We start from the raw sequence: 13,012 nt of genomic DNA on the forward strand, positions 1-13,012 counted from the left end.
AACCATCAATCTATTACTCTTAGAGTAACCAAATGGACTGTCTTCCACAGCAACTAGAAATCCATCTATCTGATCCTCTGGTTCTTTGGCACACCCCACTCCAGGCCCTCCCCATGTTGTCTACCTGGCCACCAGCCTCCAGAGTGGGCTCGAATGCTGTCTGCTCCTCCTGCAGCCACGGCAGAGCTAAGGGAAAGACTGTGGCTCTGGTCCTCAACAGTGCACACTGTCCTCAGTTAAACACTCATTTCTTTCTTACAGGTTTGCATCTGCCAGGAAGTCATGAATTACACTTGTCCTCCTTCCCTTCACTCTGTAGCCCTTGCAACATGTCCCGTCTGTATGTACCCTCTTGGCACTTTCTGAGGACATGGCTGTGAATGGCACAGAAACCTTTCTGCCTTATGGATTTCCCAGCCTCATCGCTTTCAGGAGGAAGAAGATGAATCAATTGTGTATTCATAAATAGAACTGGGTGAATAAATTAATCAGCTGTACAAATGAGTAAACCAAGCTCTGACATTAGAATTGTGCTGAAACCCAATGTACTTTTATTCTTTTACATTTCAGGGACTCTTAAGAGGTTCTTTTACGGAGGACATGGTGACTCTCAAAGATCCAAGTCGTTGTTTGAGGTCTCAAGGGAAAATCAGCCGCCCAGCTAGGAGGGGAGCTTCAGCCTCCTGATGCGCCCCAGCAAACTCTGGTTCCAGAGCCCCCCACCCCCACCCCCGTCCCCGCAGATCAGCACAGCATCTGACCCACTAGCACTCCTACCTACGCAGAGGGTGACTGAGGAAGAAATAACTGCCTGTGGGCACATGTCCGTTCTCTTCCTCCTCATGAGCTCCACAGAGGAAAGAGTTCTTCATTAGGCAGTCATTGTTTTATGAGGAACTATTAATAATCTGAAGCTGTAAGGAGCCCAGCTGTAAAGGTTCCTTTAAAGCGGTGAGCTCAAGACAGCAAGAAACTTGCATCACAAAATCTCTGTTCCCTGGAATTCATGTCAAAAGTGTATTTGACCTCTGATGTTTATTGATAGTCCTATAGAGCTAATGTTCAGTGGTTTTTGTTTTTTTTGTTGTTGTTGTTTCTTGTTTTTTTAATTCAAGGATTACCAGATCTATCCATCATTCTAATCCAGTAAAATCAATGTAGGTGACAGTTGTGATAGAACAGTGGGATTCACTTTTTATTCAGAAACTTAGGATTTTAGGCAATCTCAACAGCAGAGTTAGCAGATCAGTGTCAGTACTCAGCAATAAAAGATTTCTAGGAAGTGCAGAAACATGTTGAGAGCTCAGTTACACTTACTCCATATTAAAGATCAGGTTTTTGATACAGCCATGGAATGATTTTCTCATCTTGAGCACTGAGTTCCCCTCCTCTGGAATCCCCCCTATGTACAGCTTGGATACATTTATTGCCTTGCTTTCTGCTGAGGGGCCCAACTTCATTTCTATAGGATTGGTCTCATCCATTTGGATAGTGATAACTCTAAAAGATCAAAGGAGAAAAGGAAAGTTTTTAAATATAATGAAACATAACTGTCTATTAATACATAATTTCACAAGTTCATTCTGAATGATTAAAGTTCATACTGAAAGATAAATTTTAACATGACACTATGTGAATAAAAAGGTGAATCTTGAAAATGAAAACTTAAAATTGAACATTCTCCCCAAATGAGTGGGTGTTATTAAATACTGTTGAATTCAATTGCTTTTTGGAGGGTATTGTTTTTTTTTTTACACTTTACTGTACTGAAATAATCCAGCATGCTTTTAAAATATTTGGTCTATAGTTTCGGAGGGAAATACATAGGAATGTTGATATAACACTATTTACTATGCTACTATTCGCTATTTTTCCATTTGCTATTTAGTATTGATGTAATGTTATTTACTAACACTATGGTACTATTGGCCACAGAATTAATCTGATCTTAGAAAATATATACTGGGCTCCAGAAAAGAGCAGGGTTAAGGTTTTTCAATTTTGAAAATTCCAAATATCTTACTTTGAAGCAGATGAAATTAATTTCTAGAAAGGTATTCTAGCAAGGTTCCAGAATTATTTTGGAGCTATAAAATCTCTGAATTCTCATGACCTCATACTAATCATCCCAATCATTTCACTGCGAAGAGTATCCTAACAAGGTTCCTGTTGGTGAGGTCACCATGCCCTTGTACACAAATACCTCCCGGTCCTTATCAGGGAAATGGAATGTTCTTGTCCATCGCCATATGTGCCCTTGGGAGCACGCAGGAGAGCTCTTCTCAGGCTTGTTCCGTCCCCAGAGTTAATATGCACTTCTATGTGGCCCTCAATCAGCATGATGGAAAAGAAGGGCTGGGAAAGTTGCTAAGAGATTTCAGATTTAAAAAAAAGCATTACTATGTGATTTTTTTAAATTACTATCTTATGAAGGCAATGTGGAATATTAAACAAGTAAGCAATTCATTAAGAATATCACTATCTCCATCTAACACAACTCTTGTATTTTATATATGGCCTTCTAATCTCTGCTCCTATAACTTAACATTTGGCATTATGCTCATATCACTAACCATATCAGAGATTACCATTTCTACATAGCCTTCACACTTTTAAAAGATTTTATTTATTTATTTGAGAGAAAGCAAGATCACAAGATCAGCAAGGCAGAGAGAGAGGGGAAAGCTGTCTCCCCGCTGAGCAGAGAGCCTGATGTAGGGCTCCATCCCAGGACCCTGAGATCATGACCTGAGCCGAAGGCAGAGGCTTAACCCACTGAGCCACCCAGGTGCCCCGAGCCTTCACACTTTTTATTGCTATATTATGTGCCAACAAATAGATATGTTTGAAGTATTGATCAATTTTTTATTGTTAAAAATTTAGTTTCCAATTTTTTCTTACCGTACATAATGCTTTTGCCTGTGAAGTTGTTTCTAACATTTCTAAAAGTGGGATTAAAAGGTTTAAGAGTTTGGAACTTATTAAAGCTCTGAGAACTATTTTGCCACATTAAAAATAGCTCCACCAGAACTAGAATACGAGTGTCTCACAATCTCTTTGTGAGCCTTTGGATGACAGCATACCATTTTGCTGACATAGCAGCAATCTTTGATTAGCAAGTGGTCCTGTTAAGAATGGTGGAGGAAAACAGTCTGCCAGTTCTTTCAAAAGTGAACCACAGAATTATCATGTGACCTAGCAAGTCCACTCCTAGGTACATATACCCAGAAGAACTCAAGGCACTCAAGATACCCAAACAAATACTTGTATGGGAATGTTCATAGCAGCATTATTCATAATAGCCAAAAATGTAGATACAGCCCAAATGTCCGTCAGTGAATAAATTATGCCATGTACACACAGCAGAGTATCAGTTCAGCCATAAAAATGAAGTGCCGCCACCTGCCGCCACATGGATGAACCCCCAAAACACACCAAGCGGCAGACGTGGACAGTCACACGCTGTATGAGCCCGTGTCTGTGAAATCTGGAGAACGGGGTTGATTCACCAATACAGAAAGAAGACGGGCGATCGCCAGGGATGGGGAGTGACCGCTTCATGACACAGGCTTCCATTTGGGATAACAAAAACGTTTTGGAACTAGACAGAGGAGATGGCCTCACAACACTGTGAAACAGTCAATGCTACTAAATTGTTCACTTGAAATGGTTACTTTTACATGAATTTCATCTCAACTAGGAAAAAAAGGAAAAGATAGGTAGAGTCCATACACCACTGTGTCGTTGTTAGACCTTCTGTAAGTGGTTCGGGAGGCACGAGGGGTCCACAGACTGGTGTTCCAGTTCTGGTTCTGACCTAAATCAGCTGTGTGACCTTGGACAGGATAATAAGGTTCTCTGAACCCATTTCCTCAGCAAAATGTAGGAAACAGCATTCACCCCATGGTGTGGCTGTGATAATTACACAGCAGTGTCTGTGAAGTCTCATGCGCGGTAGAGGACAGCAGGCTGTGAGCTGCAGTTAGATGACCCCTACTTCATCAGACAAGACATTAGCATTCTGTAAAGCCTCTTCAGATTGCATGATTTATGCACGTTTGAGAAAGGAAAGAGTAAATATCTGTGCTCTTAAAATGGAATATAAATATGGAAAGCCATCAACTTTTCTCTCCTCCTACCACTGGTTCACTGTATTTATCACAGGCCATATTATTTCTTTCTATCCTATTTGTAGATAAGGGAAATTGTGCGTCTTGGAGCAGTACACTAAAAAAACTCTATAAAAATTAAGGATTTACTACTGTCTTAGCCTTAAAGAGTAACAACCCTAACATTGGAAAAAAGCCCAGTTTGTGCCATCTGAATGAGTTTGAAAAGAACTAGAGGTAGACAGCAAGTTATCTTCTCAGTAGCTAGACAAGGAAAATGGACTATGTAACACAGAGCAATCGCCGATTCTGAGGGGAAAGACGTTCAGCGGTGCAACTTCTACTTACTGAAATGCACACTCATAAGCAACTGGCCACGCAGCTACAATAAATGTTCATCACTAAGTCATTCTCCACCTAGTGTTTCTCGAAGTCAATTCCTTCCTGAGCTCCTGGCTGAATAGCAATAACGTTTGAGCCACTTACCCCATGGGCCCGCAGATGACCCTGCTTCTCCCCCTGTCCGCCCAGGGCAACCAGGATGATGCCACTGCTGTTCTTGGTGGCAAATGTGGCCAACAATTCCGATTCTGGTGACAAAGGCTTGGGTGACAGTTCAACGTAGCCGCCTTTCAAGAAGCTAACACTTCGGATAGGCTGGTCACAAAGGAGAGAAAGGAACACCATTAGGTCCACCTGAATGCTACATGGCCCATGGTGGGGGTTACTGCCAGTCTCCCCTTCATCTCTCTTCCATCCCCCCACTGGCTTAGATTTTGTTACCTTACTCCATGGGTAAGTCAGGGGACATTTATAGAAACTCATTCCAACATTAATAAAATGCTTCCCACCTCCAATATACAGCCTTTTCTCACTCCATAGGAATTTCTGAGTAAATCAAAAGTTGATCTGGCTATTTCCAGGTTTTTGATACAGCCCACATAGCTTTTGCTGGTGACACCTCTCCTGTGGGGAAGGGCATGAGAACAACAAAATTTGTATTTTATAACTCCATTTATTTTATAGTTTACTTAAAAACAAGATCTTTTTTTTTTTTTCTTTTCAGTGTAACAGTATTCATTGTTTTTGTACCACACCCAGTGCTCCATGCAATACGTGCCCTCCCCAATATCCACCACCTGGTTCCCCCAACCTCCCATCCCCCGCCCACACCCCTTCCATGAGAGACTATGGAAAAACAACCCTCAGGTTGTTTTTCAGAGTCCGTAGTCTCTCATGGTTCACTTCCCTTCCAATTTCCCTCAGCTCCCTTCTCCTCTCCATCTCCCCATGTCCTCCATGTTATTTGTTATGCTCCACAAATAAGTGAAACCATATGATACTTGACTCTCTCTGCTTGACTTATTTCACTCAGCATAATCTCTTCCAGTCCTATCCATGTTGCTACAAAAGTTGGGTATTCATCCTTTCTGATGGAGGCATAATACTCCATAGTGGATATGGACCACATCTTCCTTATCCATTCATCTGTTGAAGGGCATCTTGGTTCTTTCCACAGTTTGGCGACCGTGGCCATTGCTGCTATAAACATGGGGGTACAGATGGCCCTTCTTTTCACTACATCTGTATCTTTGGGGTAAATATCCAGTAGTACAATTGCAAGGTCATAGGGAAGCTCTATTTTTAATTTCTTGAGGAATCTCCACACTGTTCTCCAAAGTGGCTGCACCAACGTGCATTCCCACCAACAGTGTAAGAGGGTTCCCCTTTCTCCACATCCCCTCCAACATATGTTGTTTCCTGTCTTGCTAATTTTGGCCATTCTAACTGGTTTATAACTCCATTTTTGAAAGAAGGAATAAAAATGGGTCTACAAGTAAAGATGATCTGCTTCTGTATGTCATTCTGCAGAAACGTCTAGGTCTTCCTCTAAGAGGGATATTGATGGTGAAGACTTCAGGTCACATGAATGCTCTTCTTAGGACCAAGGAAAGGGGCTGAACTTAATGAGTTAGACTAAATGGCTACCTAAATAAAATGTTTACTATTTTAAGAGAAGATATTATAGTCACTGCAATTTAAATATACTCATTAAAACATGGGCCAATTACAAAAGACAGTACACAGTTATAAGGAAATAGTAGCATGCAGACTGAAACCCAAGTTTCATGTAGGATAGAACATGGATATAAGCCTCCCATGGAAGCAGGTGTGGACAGAACTACTCCCTAGGATCACATGGTTACAGAAGTCATTGGCCATTGCCCAACTACATAATCATGAACTTTGTCCTGAAGGAAATAATTGCATTTGGTAATGTCTAAGATTATCCAAATCCTGTTTCTTTGACTCCAAATCAGTATGTTATTTTTCTTAACAAGTTGCCACACTACTGGCTGGGGTGAGGTTCTCCTATAACCAAGCTCTCATTTCCAAAGCATGGAGATGACGGAGTTATACTCTGAAGCATCAGCTAGTCACAGGAGAACTCTGAAGTCACATGGTTTCCAGTTAGAGTCCCATCTCATTTTTCTCTCTTCTGTGTTGATCAATGAGCTGTAGACCAGTAGGCAACTACTTGATTTTGGATGTATTTTGACCTTTCTGGAACTCAGTTTCTTCTTTGTAAATGAAGAAGCTAGCCTTGATAGATACCCAAGTTCCTTCTAGCATAAAAGTCTGTGATTTGGGATATCTTCTTAGAAAATGGGACCTTTTCTCCACTGTCTACATGGTGTCCAATTAGGTCCAGCACAGATGAGGGGCAACACAGCTTGTTGCTACAGGAGTATCCACCCCTGCTATCACTATGTGAGGAAACATCTAGAATCTGGGATTAGGAGACAGGTTTCCAGTCCTGGCTCCATCTTGGCAGGGGTAAAACCTGGGGCAAGTGACCGCTGCCCTGAAGTTTAATTCATTGCCAAGATGGGATAGGGGCATAGTGACTGTGGTGGTAAATGGTGTTCTTTGGAACCTCCAGAAATTTCTGGCAAAGAGAAGGGGTGAGGAGTAGATCTGGGCTGCTTAACTTACAGCATCCAGAGTGGATGCACTTCTATGTGGCTTATTAGGATTCCCTATAAGAACTCGGCTGAAGATGGGATAGTGCTACTAACTTATCTGAAGACCACTGGGCTGGATGACTCAGTTGGGACACTGGATAAACCCACTCCCTGGAATCCATCTTGCCTTGACTGCTAGCCATTCCTATAGGGTTTGTTTGTTTTTTATGATGTGAAACTTAGGGCTTAATTTGTCCAATCCAAAATTGTAACACTGAGGACAATGACCCACAGAGAGCTTATGTCAATTATTAAAGTCAAGTCACAAAGCTAAACATGAATTAGTGTTACAAAATTATTTCACTGTCTCCTCTGCCATCTTTTCTCTAACTTCCTGATGCTGGCCTTTCAACTTTCACATACATTATTCTTTCTCATCACACAAAAGGGAAGTCCAGATGGGTCTGCAGAGAGCATTTTCTTTTTTTTATTTTTTTGGTCTGGAAAAAGAGTCAACTAAAATCTCTAGAGGAAAACAACCTATGATGGAAAATGGGGTCTCTAAATATTGTAGAATATTAGTAACAATTGGTAAAGATTTCTAGATGTTCTAAAGGCAACAAATAAAAAAATCATTAATTTTACTGTAGAAGAGTTTTTTTACATCCCAGTTAATACGACACATAGTGGTTTGAATCAAGGCAGGTGTTACGGGCTAAAATTTGTCCCCCACAAAAGATGATGAAGTCCTAACCCCCAGGACCTGGGACTGTGACCTGATTTGGAAATAGGGTTGTTACAGATGTGATCACGTTAAGATGAGGACATTAGGGTGTCTAATATGACCGGTGTCCTTATAAAAAGGGGAAATCTGGACACAGACACACACAGAGGGAGGACAATGTAATAAGGCACAGAGAACATTATCCACAAGGAATGCCTGAAGTTGCCAGAAGCTAGGAGAGAAGCAAGGAAGAGAGTCTTTCCCACAGCCCTCAGAAGGAAGCAACTTTGCTGACACCCCAATTTTGGACCTGTAGCCTCTAGGGCTGTGAAAGAGTGTACTTCTGTTGTCTGTCCCCTGGCTTGTGGTGCCTTGTTATAGTAGCCCTAGGAAGCTAACACATTTGGCAGTTACAGACATGATTATGACACGTGAAATACCTTACAATTCTTGACCTAGGTAATCCACCCACATAAATTGGATCTTTATCTAGACGATTGAGATCCGAAGACGCTCCTGGAGTTTCACCTTGCTTGGTTTCTCTATAACTGGTGTCATATGCATCGATAACTGCTAGGATTCCTAAAAAGAAGAACCAGGAAAATGAAAACCATTTTCTAACATTAAAGTAAAAACGAAGTTCATTTATAAATTCTTTCTTTATAAATTCCTTCGCATTCTGCACATTTGACCAGGGAGTGTTCTGGACTATTAAAGGACACATGAAAATCCTCGGTACAGAAGTCAATGAATCCAGAATACGTATTGCTGAAGGACAGCACTGAGTGTGTGGCAGGGAAGAGAATGGATCTGATCTTTGATTCCAATTCACTACTTACTGTTAGGTAATGCTCTTGGAAGCCATTAAAAAGAAGAAGTAGTATAATATTCCCCCCAGCAATATGTGAATCCTACCATTTAGTATTTCAAAGAAAACAATGGCTTTCTATTAGAAGATCATTCAAGAATACCAAGAAGCTAAAGTAAATAAAAATTGCTGATTTTGGAAGGATTTCTTTATTTCTTTCTTCCTTTCTTCCTTCCTTCCTTTCAAGTTTCTAGAGACAAGAGAGGAGGGGAAGAGAGAGAGAGAATCCTAAACAGGCTCCATGCCCAGTGGAGAGCCCTAAGCGGGGCTCGATCTCACAACCCTGAGACCGTGACCTGAGCCAAAATTAAAAGTCAGACATTTAACCTACTGAACTACTCAGGCGTTCCTGATTTTGGAAGGATTTCTATTCCTATGAGGGTGGCCTGTACCATCTCATTGCCCTTCTGTGCACTTAACTTGCTTTCGGTTTCTCTGGAAGGCGATTTTGTACCAGGTTCCATTGTTATAGCGTCTGTCTGTAGTAAGGGCAAGAGGCCCTGAGCCCAGGTCTACTGTAACTCTGACTCTGCCATGCACCAGCTCGATGGATAAAAAGTCCTTCTGTGAAGAAGAGAAAAAAGTTACCCAGGGCTACATTGTTCTCAAAGATTCCCTTTTCCTTTCTGTTGCAGATAGTAAAACCTTCCAAAGTCAAACTCAGAAATCTAGATCTGGCCCAACCATCAGAAGTCTCTGTTAGGAAACTGAAGTATCTGGGAAGACTTTCTAGAGTACTACACAGGTATAAAGGAGAGAAACACATTGTTGCCAAAATCTACAGTAAGAGAAGTGGAATCTTTGTATCATTTTCATTTAGATTCATGAATGGGCCAGTCCTACCAAAAAAAAAAAAAAACTAGAAGACTGAGAGAAATCAACCCCACAATAGAATAAAAACAACATTAAGTTCCCATAGATGGAATTCAATGAAGGCCACAGTGATCAGAATGAACATTGAACGAGATAGAGGAAAGTCAAAATTTAATAACAAATATCATTGATCTCTATAAATGGTAGGATGGCTCTTTTCTACTTGGTGCTCTCCTGTATTTTACAATGGTTCTTCAGTGAATTTATAACATAAAAATATTTAAAATGAGGAACTAGTATGACATATATATATCTTATATTTGTATATGCTCACAAAGAAGTCATTAAACATAAATATCCTCACAACAATTTGACTGAATATACTTACAGTGCCATTTGAAGTGAGATAGAGAAGAAGCCCGTTGGGTGAAAAGGTACTAAAAAGCATAATTATCTGAGTCCCCGTCGTCCGGAGCGTTCTCTCCACGACCGAATACCCACTCCCATCAAAATGGAAGGAGGAGTCTTCATTCTGGGGGCTGCAAGACAGAGCAGAGGAAACACAACCTATTCTCAGGAAGGTGGTTAAAAAGAAAGGATACCTTTACTGAGGGCTTCCCCTCACAAACATTGTGGTAGAGCTGTTATTTCCATAATTTGATAAGTCACTGTAAGACCTATCTTAAAATATGCTGCTAGATTATGCAAGGCAAAGTCCAGTTGCTTTTTACAGAAAAGAAAGTTAACATAGGCCGTGTTCACTGGAAGAAGAAAGGTCTTCAAAGGATGGATAACTGCTATAAATATTTCTACTTATCAGGTAGATTTTCATTTGTTCTGACTTCCTTTACTATCACTGCCCTTTCTTAATTCCAAAGCTTTCAGAGTAATTTTTATATTAACATTTTATCATTTATCTGCTGGTTTTTATATTAACATTTTATCATTTATCTGCTGGTTTTAAGCTATGCATCAGTTAAACTGGGATAGTGATGGAAAACAAGTATGTACCAATGTAGCAGAAGGACCACTTTACCAAAAAAAAAAAAAAAAGAAACAAACCATCATTGACAACAACACCCATCTCAAAAATCTGTGGGGTGTGCTTACAACAAAGTTATTTAAAATAGACCTTGGTACTTCTCAGGTCCGTGTGTTTTCTGGTCATCCCCATACCTCAAAAGGCTGACTTTATTCACTCTTCAAATACAAAGTAAGTTTATCTGGAACATATCACAATACATTTAAAAAATACATTTCTGGGCTTCAGAACCTGGATGTGGGTTTTTTTGGGGAGGGGATATGAATTTGCACTTTCCCCAGCTGAAGGTGTAATACCCAAACTCAGAGCCACATCTCTAAGCAGGACATGTAACCAAACGGTGACACTGTTTCCATTAACAAAAGAAAAATGCTTTATGAAACCTGAGGCTTCAAGCTGACAGCTTCCTGTGGTCCTGCTTTTTTGAAAGATTTCTGTCCCTTGACCTTTCTTAGAAGTATAACTTAAAGGAAATGCACCCTGCATGAAGAAGCTATGGTTTAATTCTCTAATATTTAATTCTGAAACCTGTGAATTCCTGCAGGTATGTTCCATTGCTCTGTTTCTTGGCTGGTCACAGTTTCATGTGGCTAACGACACAGACTCTAGAACCAGACTGCTGGGGTTCAAATCCCTGTCTCCCCCTTTACTAGTTGTGTGAACTCGGAAGAGTTACCTAACGTCTCTGTGTGTCATTACCTTCATCTGTAAAATAAGGACAATAGAAGCTCTCAGGAAGGGCTATATATGATTTAATACATGTAAAGTCCTTTAAACAGTACTTGGCACTTAAATGTTCACTCCAGTTAGCTCTGATTATTTTGCTATGTTCAAAGGTCCCCAAAGGGATGTCATTTTGCCTATTAAAAGCGGAGCCTCAAAGATTAAGTACCTTGTCCAAGGGCACACCCAAGAAAATGGTGAAGCCATTTTTCAAACTAAAGTCCAGAAATCTCTCTAGTCCTGCTGTGCACGCCCTCTCCCTCTCCAGAGCTAATGAGTTCCCTGTTCTTGAGAAGGGGAGCTCTCTGTTTCTGGTTTCTCTCCATCAGCGGGGCCTGGCCACATGAGTTAGCCACAGTGAGGGATGCACTCAAATGAAACCATGTTTGTGCATTTCCTGAGAAAGTTCTTGCTCCCCCTCCCCAGCCAATGACACTTTTCTGGGGCTTGTCCCTTTGTGGCTGAGGCTTCTGTTCTATAACCACGAGACCCACAGATATCACCAGTCAGCCCAAGTGCCTGTTCCCAGGTGGGCCACAGGAAGCCAGCTCTGGGGCCTTGCACAGGCAAGGGACTCTGGGAAAAATGAAAGCTGGGTGGTTGCCAAAACAACCTTACCTCCCCAGCTCTCAGCCCAACGAGCCTTTAAGAATCACTAGTCCTCTGATGCAAGCTCCCATGATAGGGGGTCACACCTGCTGTACTACCCATCAGCACTCAGGGCAGCTGTATGATAGTGAGTGGCAGGGACACCTGGGCCCCGGGCCTCTGATGCCACTTCATCTGTGCCTCCACTTGCCACAGCGGCAGAGAACTTTCTCTATGCTTCCACAGGTGTCTTTCCTAGAGACCAGGAGACGTTAGAGAAGATCACCTCCAATGACTAATGCTGACATCGCCAGCAGCTAGCAGGGGCCCAGAACACAGGAGACTGGCCTGTCCCAAAGGTCCCAACACAGCCTGTCACAACACCCACTCATCACTAATACAATAAAGACCCGTTAATTAAATAAAAAGGTTTTTCCATATTTAGATGAAAACTGTTAGAATCAGTGGCTTACTGTATAATGTCCTTTAAGAATTTAAGAGATCATAATTCTAAACATATGCCAAAAACATATAAAAAAGGCAAATATATTCAAAGAGGAATAAAAAAAGTAAAAAAAAAAATCAGCTCGTTTCCTTGGTAATAGAAGTCAAAGGTAAATGCTCGTTCTGAGAAAATTAATTTTTAAATCTAAAGGACATTAGAGGACCACACTAATGATTTAATAATGGCAGATTACTTAAACAAGGTCAAAAGCACATGAATTCTAATCACCGGTCTGCTAACATTGATTCATTTCCTAGAATTAGTTGGTTAACACTAAGCCAAAGTCTTCATCTAATAAGTAGGGGAGGTTGCCTAAAATGAAGACAACTCAATTTAAAAAGACGGACAGGCACACCTGGGTGGCTCAGTTGGTTAAGCGACTGCCTTCAGCTCAGGTCATGATCCCAGCGTCCTGGGATAAAGTCCCGCATCGGGCTCCTTGCTCGGCAGGGAGCCTGCTTCTCCCTCTGCCTGCCACTATCTGCCTGTGCTCATCTGACAAATAAGTGAAAAAAATAAATAAATAAATAAATAAATAATAAAAAGACGGACAGAAAGCGCCCCCTTGTGTCTGTCTCTGCACCTGCCCCTGAATGTTCTATGGAATGTAGGCAACTCTGAAATGCTTTTTAAACATTTGGGGATCAAGTGAGTTTGGGACTGCTGCAACTCCA

General features: G+C 41.2%; 1 protein-coding gene across 1 annotated transcript in view; it reads right to left on the reverse strand.

The window, feature by feature from the left end:
• The window catches only part of LAMA1 (laminin subunit alpha 1), a 155,672-nt gene that overhangs the window by 10,872 nt on the left and 131,788 nt on the right, over positions 1-13,012 (reverse strand). The window contains exons 49-55 of the mRNA XM_032875723.1: positions 9,869-10,019; positions 9,087-9,231; positions 8,240-8,381; positions 4,961-5,075; positions 4,596-4,766; positions 2,204-2,367; positions 1,318-1,500 (exon numbers count right to left, since the gene is read on the reverse strand). Coding sequence (XP_032731614.1) covers positions 1,318-1,500; positions 2,204-2,367; positions 4,596-4,766; positions 4,961-5,075; positions 8,240-8,381; positions 9,087-9,231; positions 9,869-10,019 — 1,071 coding nt within the window. The remainder of the gene's footprint in view (positions 1-1,317; positions 1,501-2,203; positions 2,368-4,595; positions 4,767-4,960; positions 5,076-8,239; positions 8,382-9,086; positions 9,232-9,868; positions 10,020-13,012) is intronic.

The sequence above is a fragment of the Lontra canadensis genome, unplaced genomic scaffold (assembly GCF_010015895.1).
Source record: "Lontra canadensis isolate GAN:19392208 unplaced genomic scaffold, GSC_riverotter_1.0 scaffold57, whole genome shotgun sequence".
NCBI lineage: Eukaryota > Metazoa > Chordata > Mammalia > Carnivora > Mustelidae > Lontra > Lontra canadensis.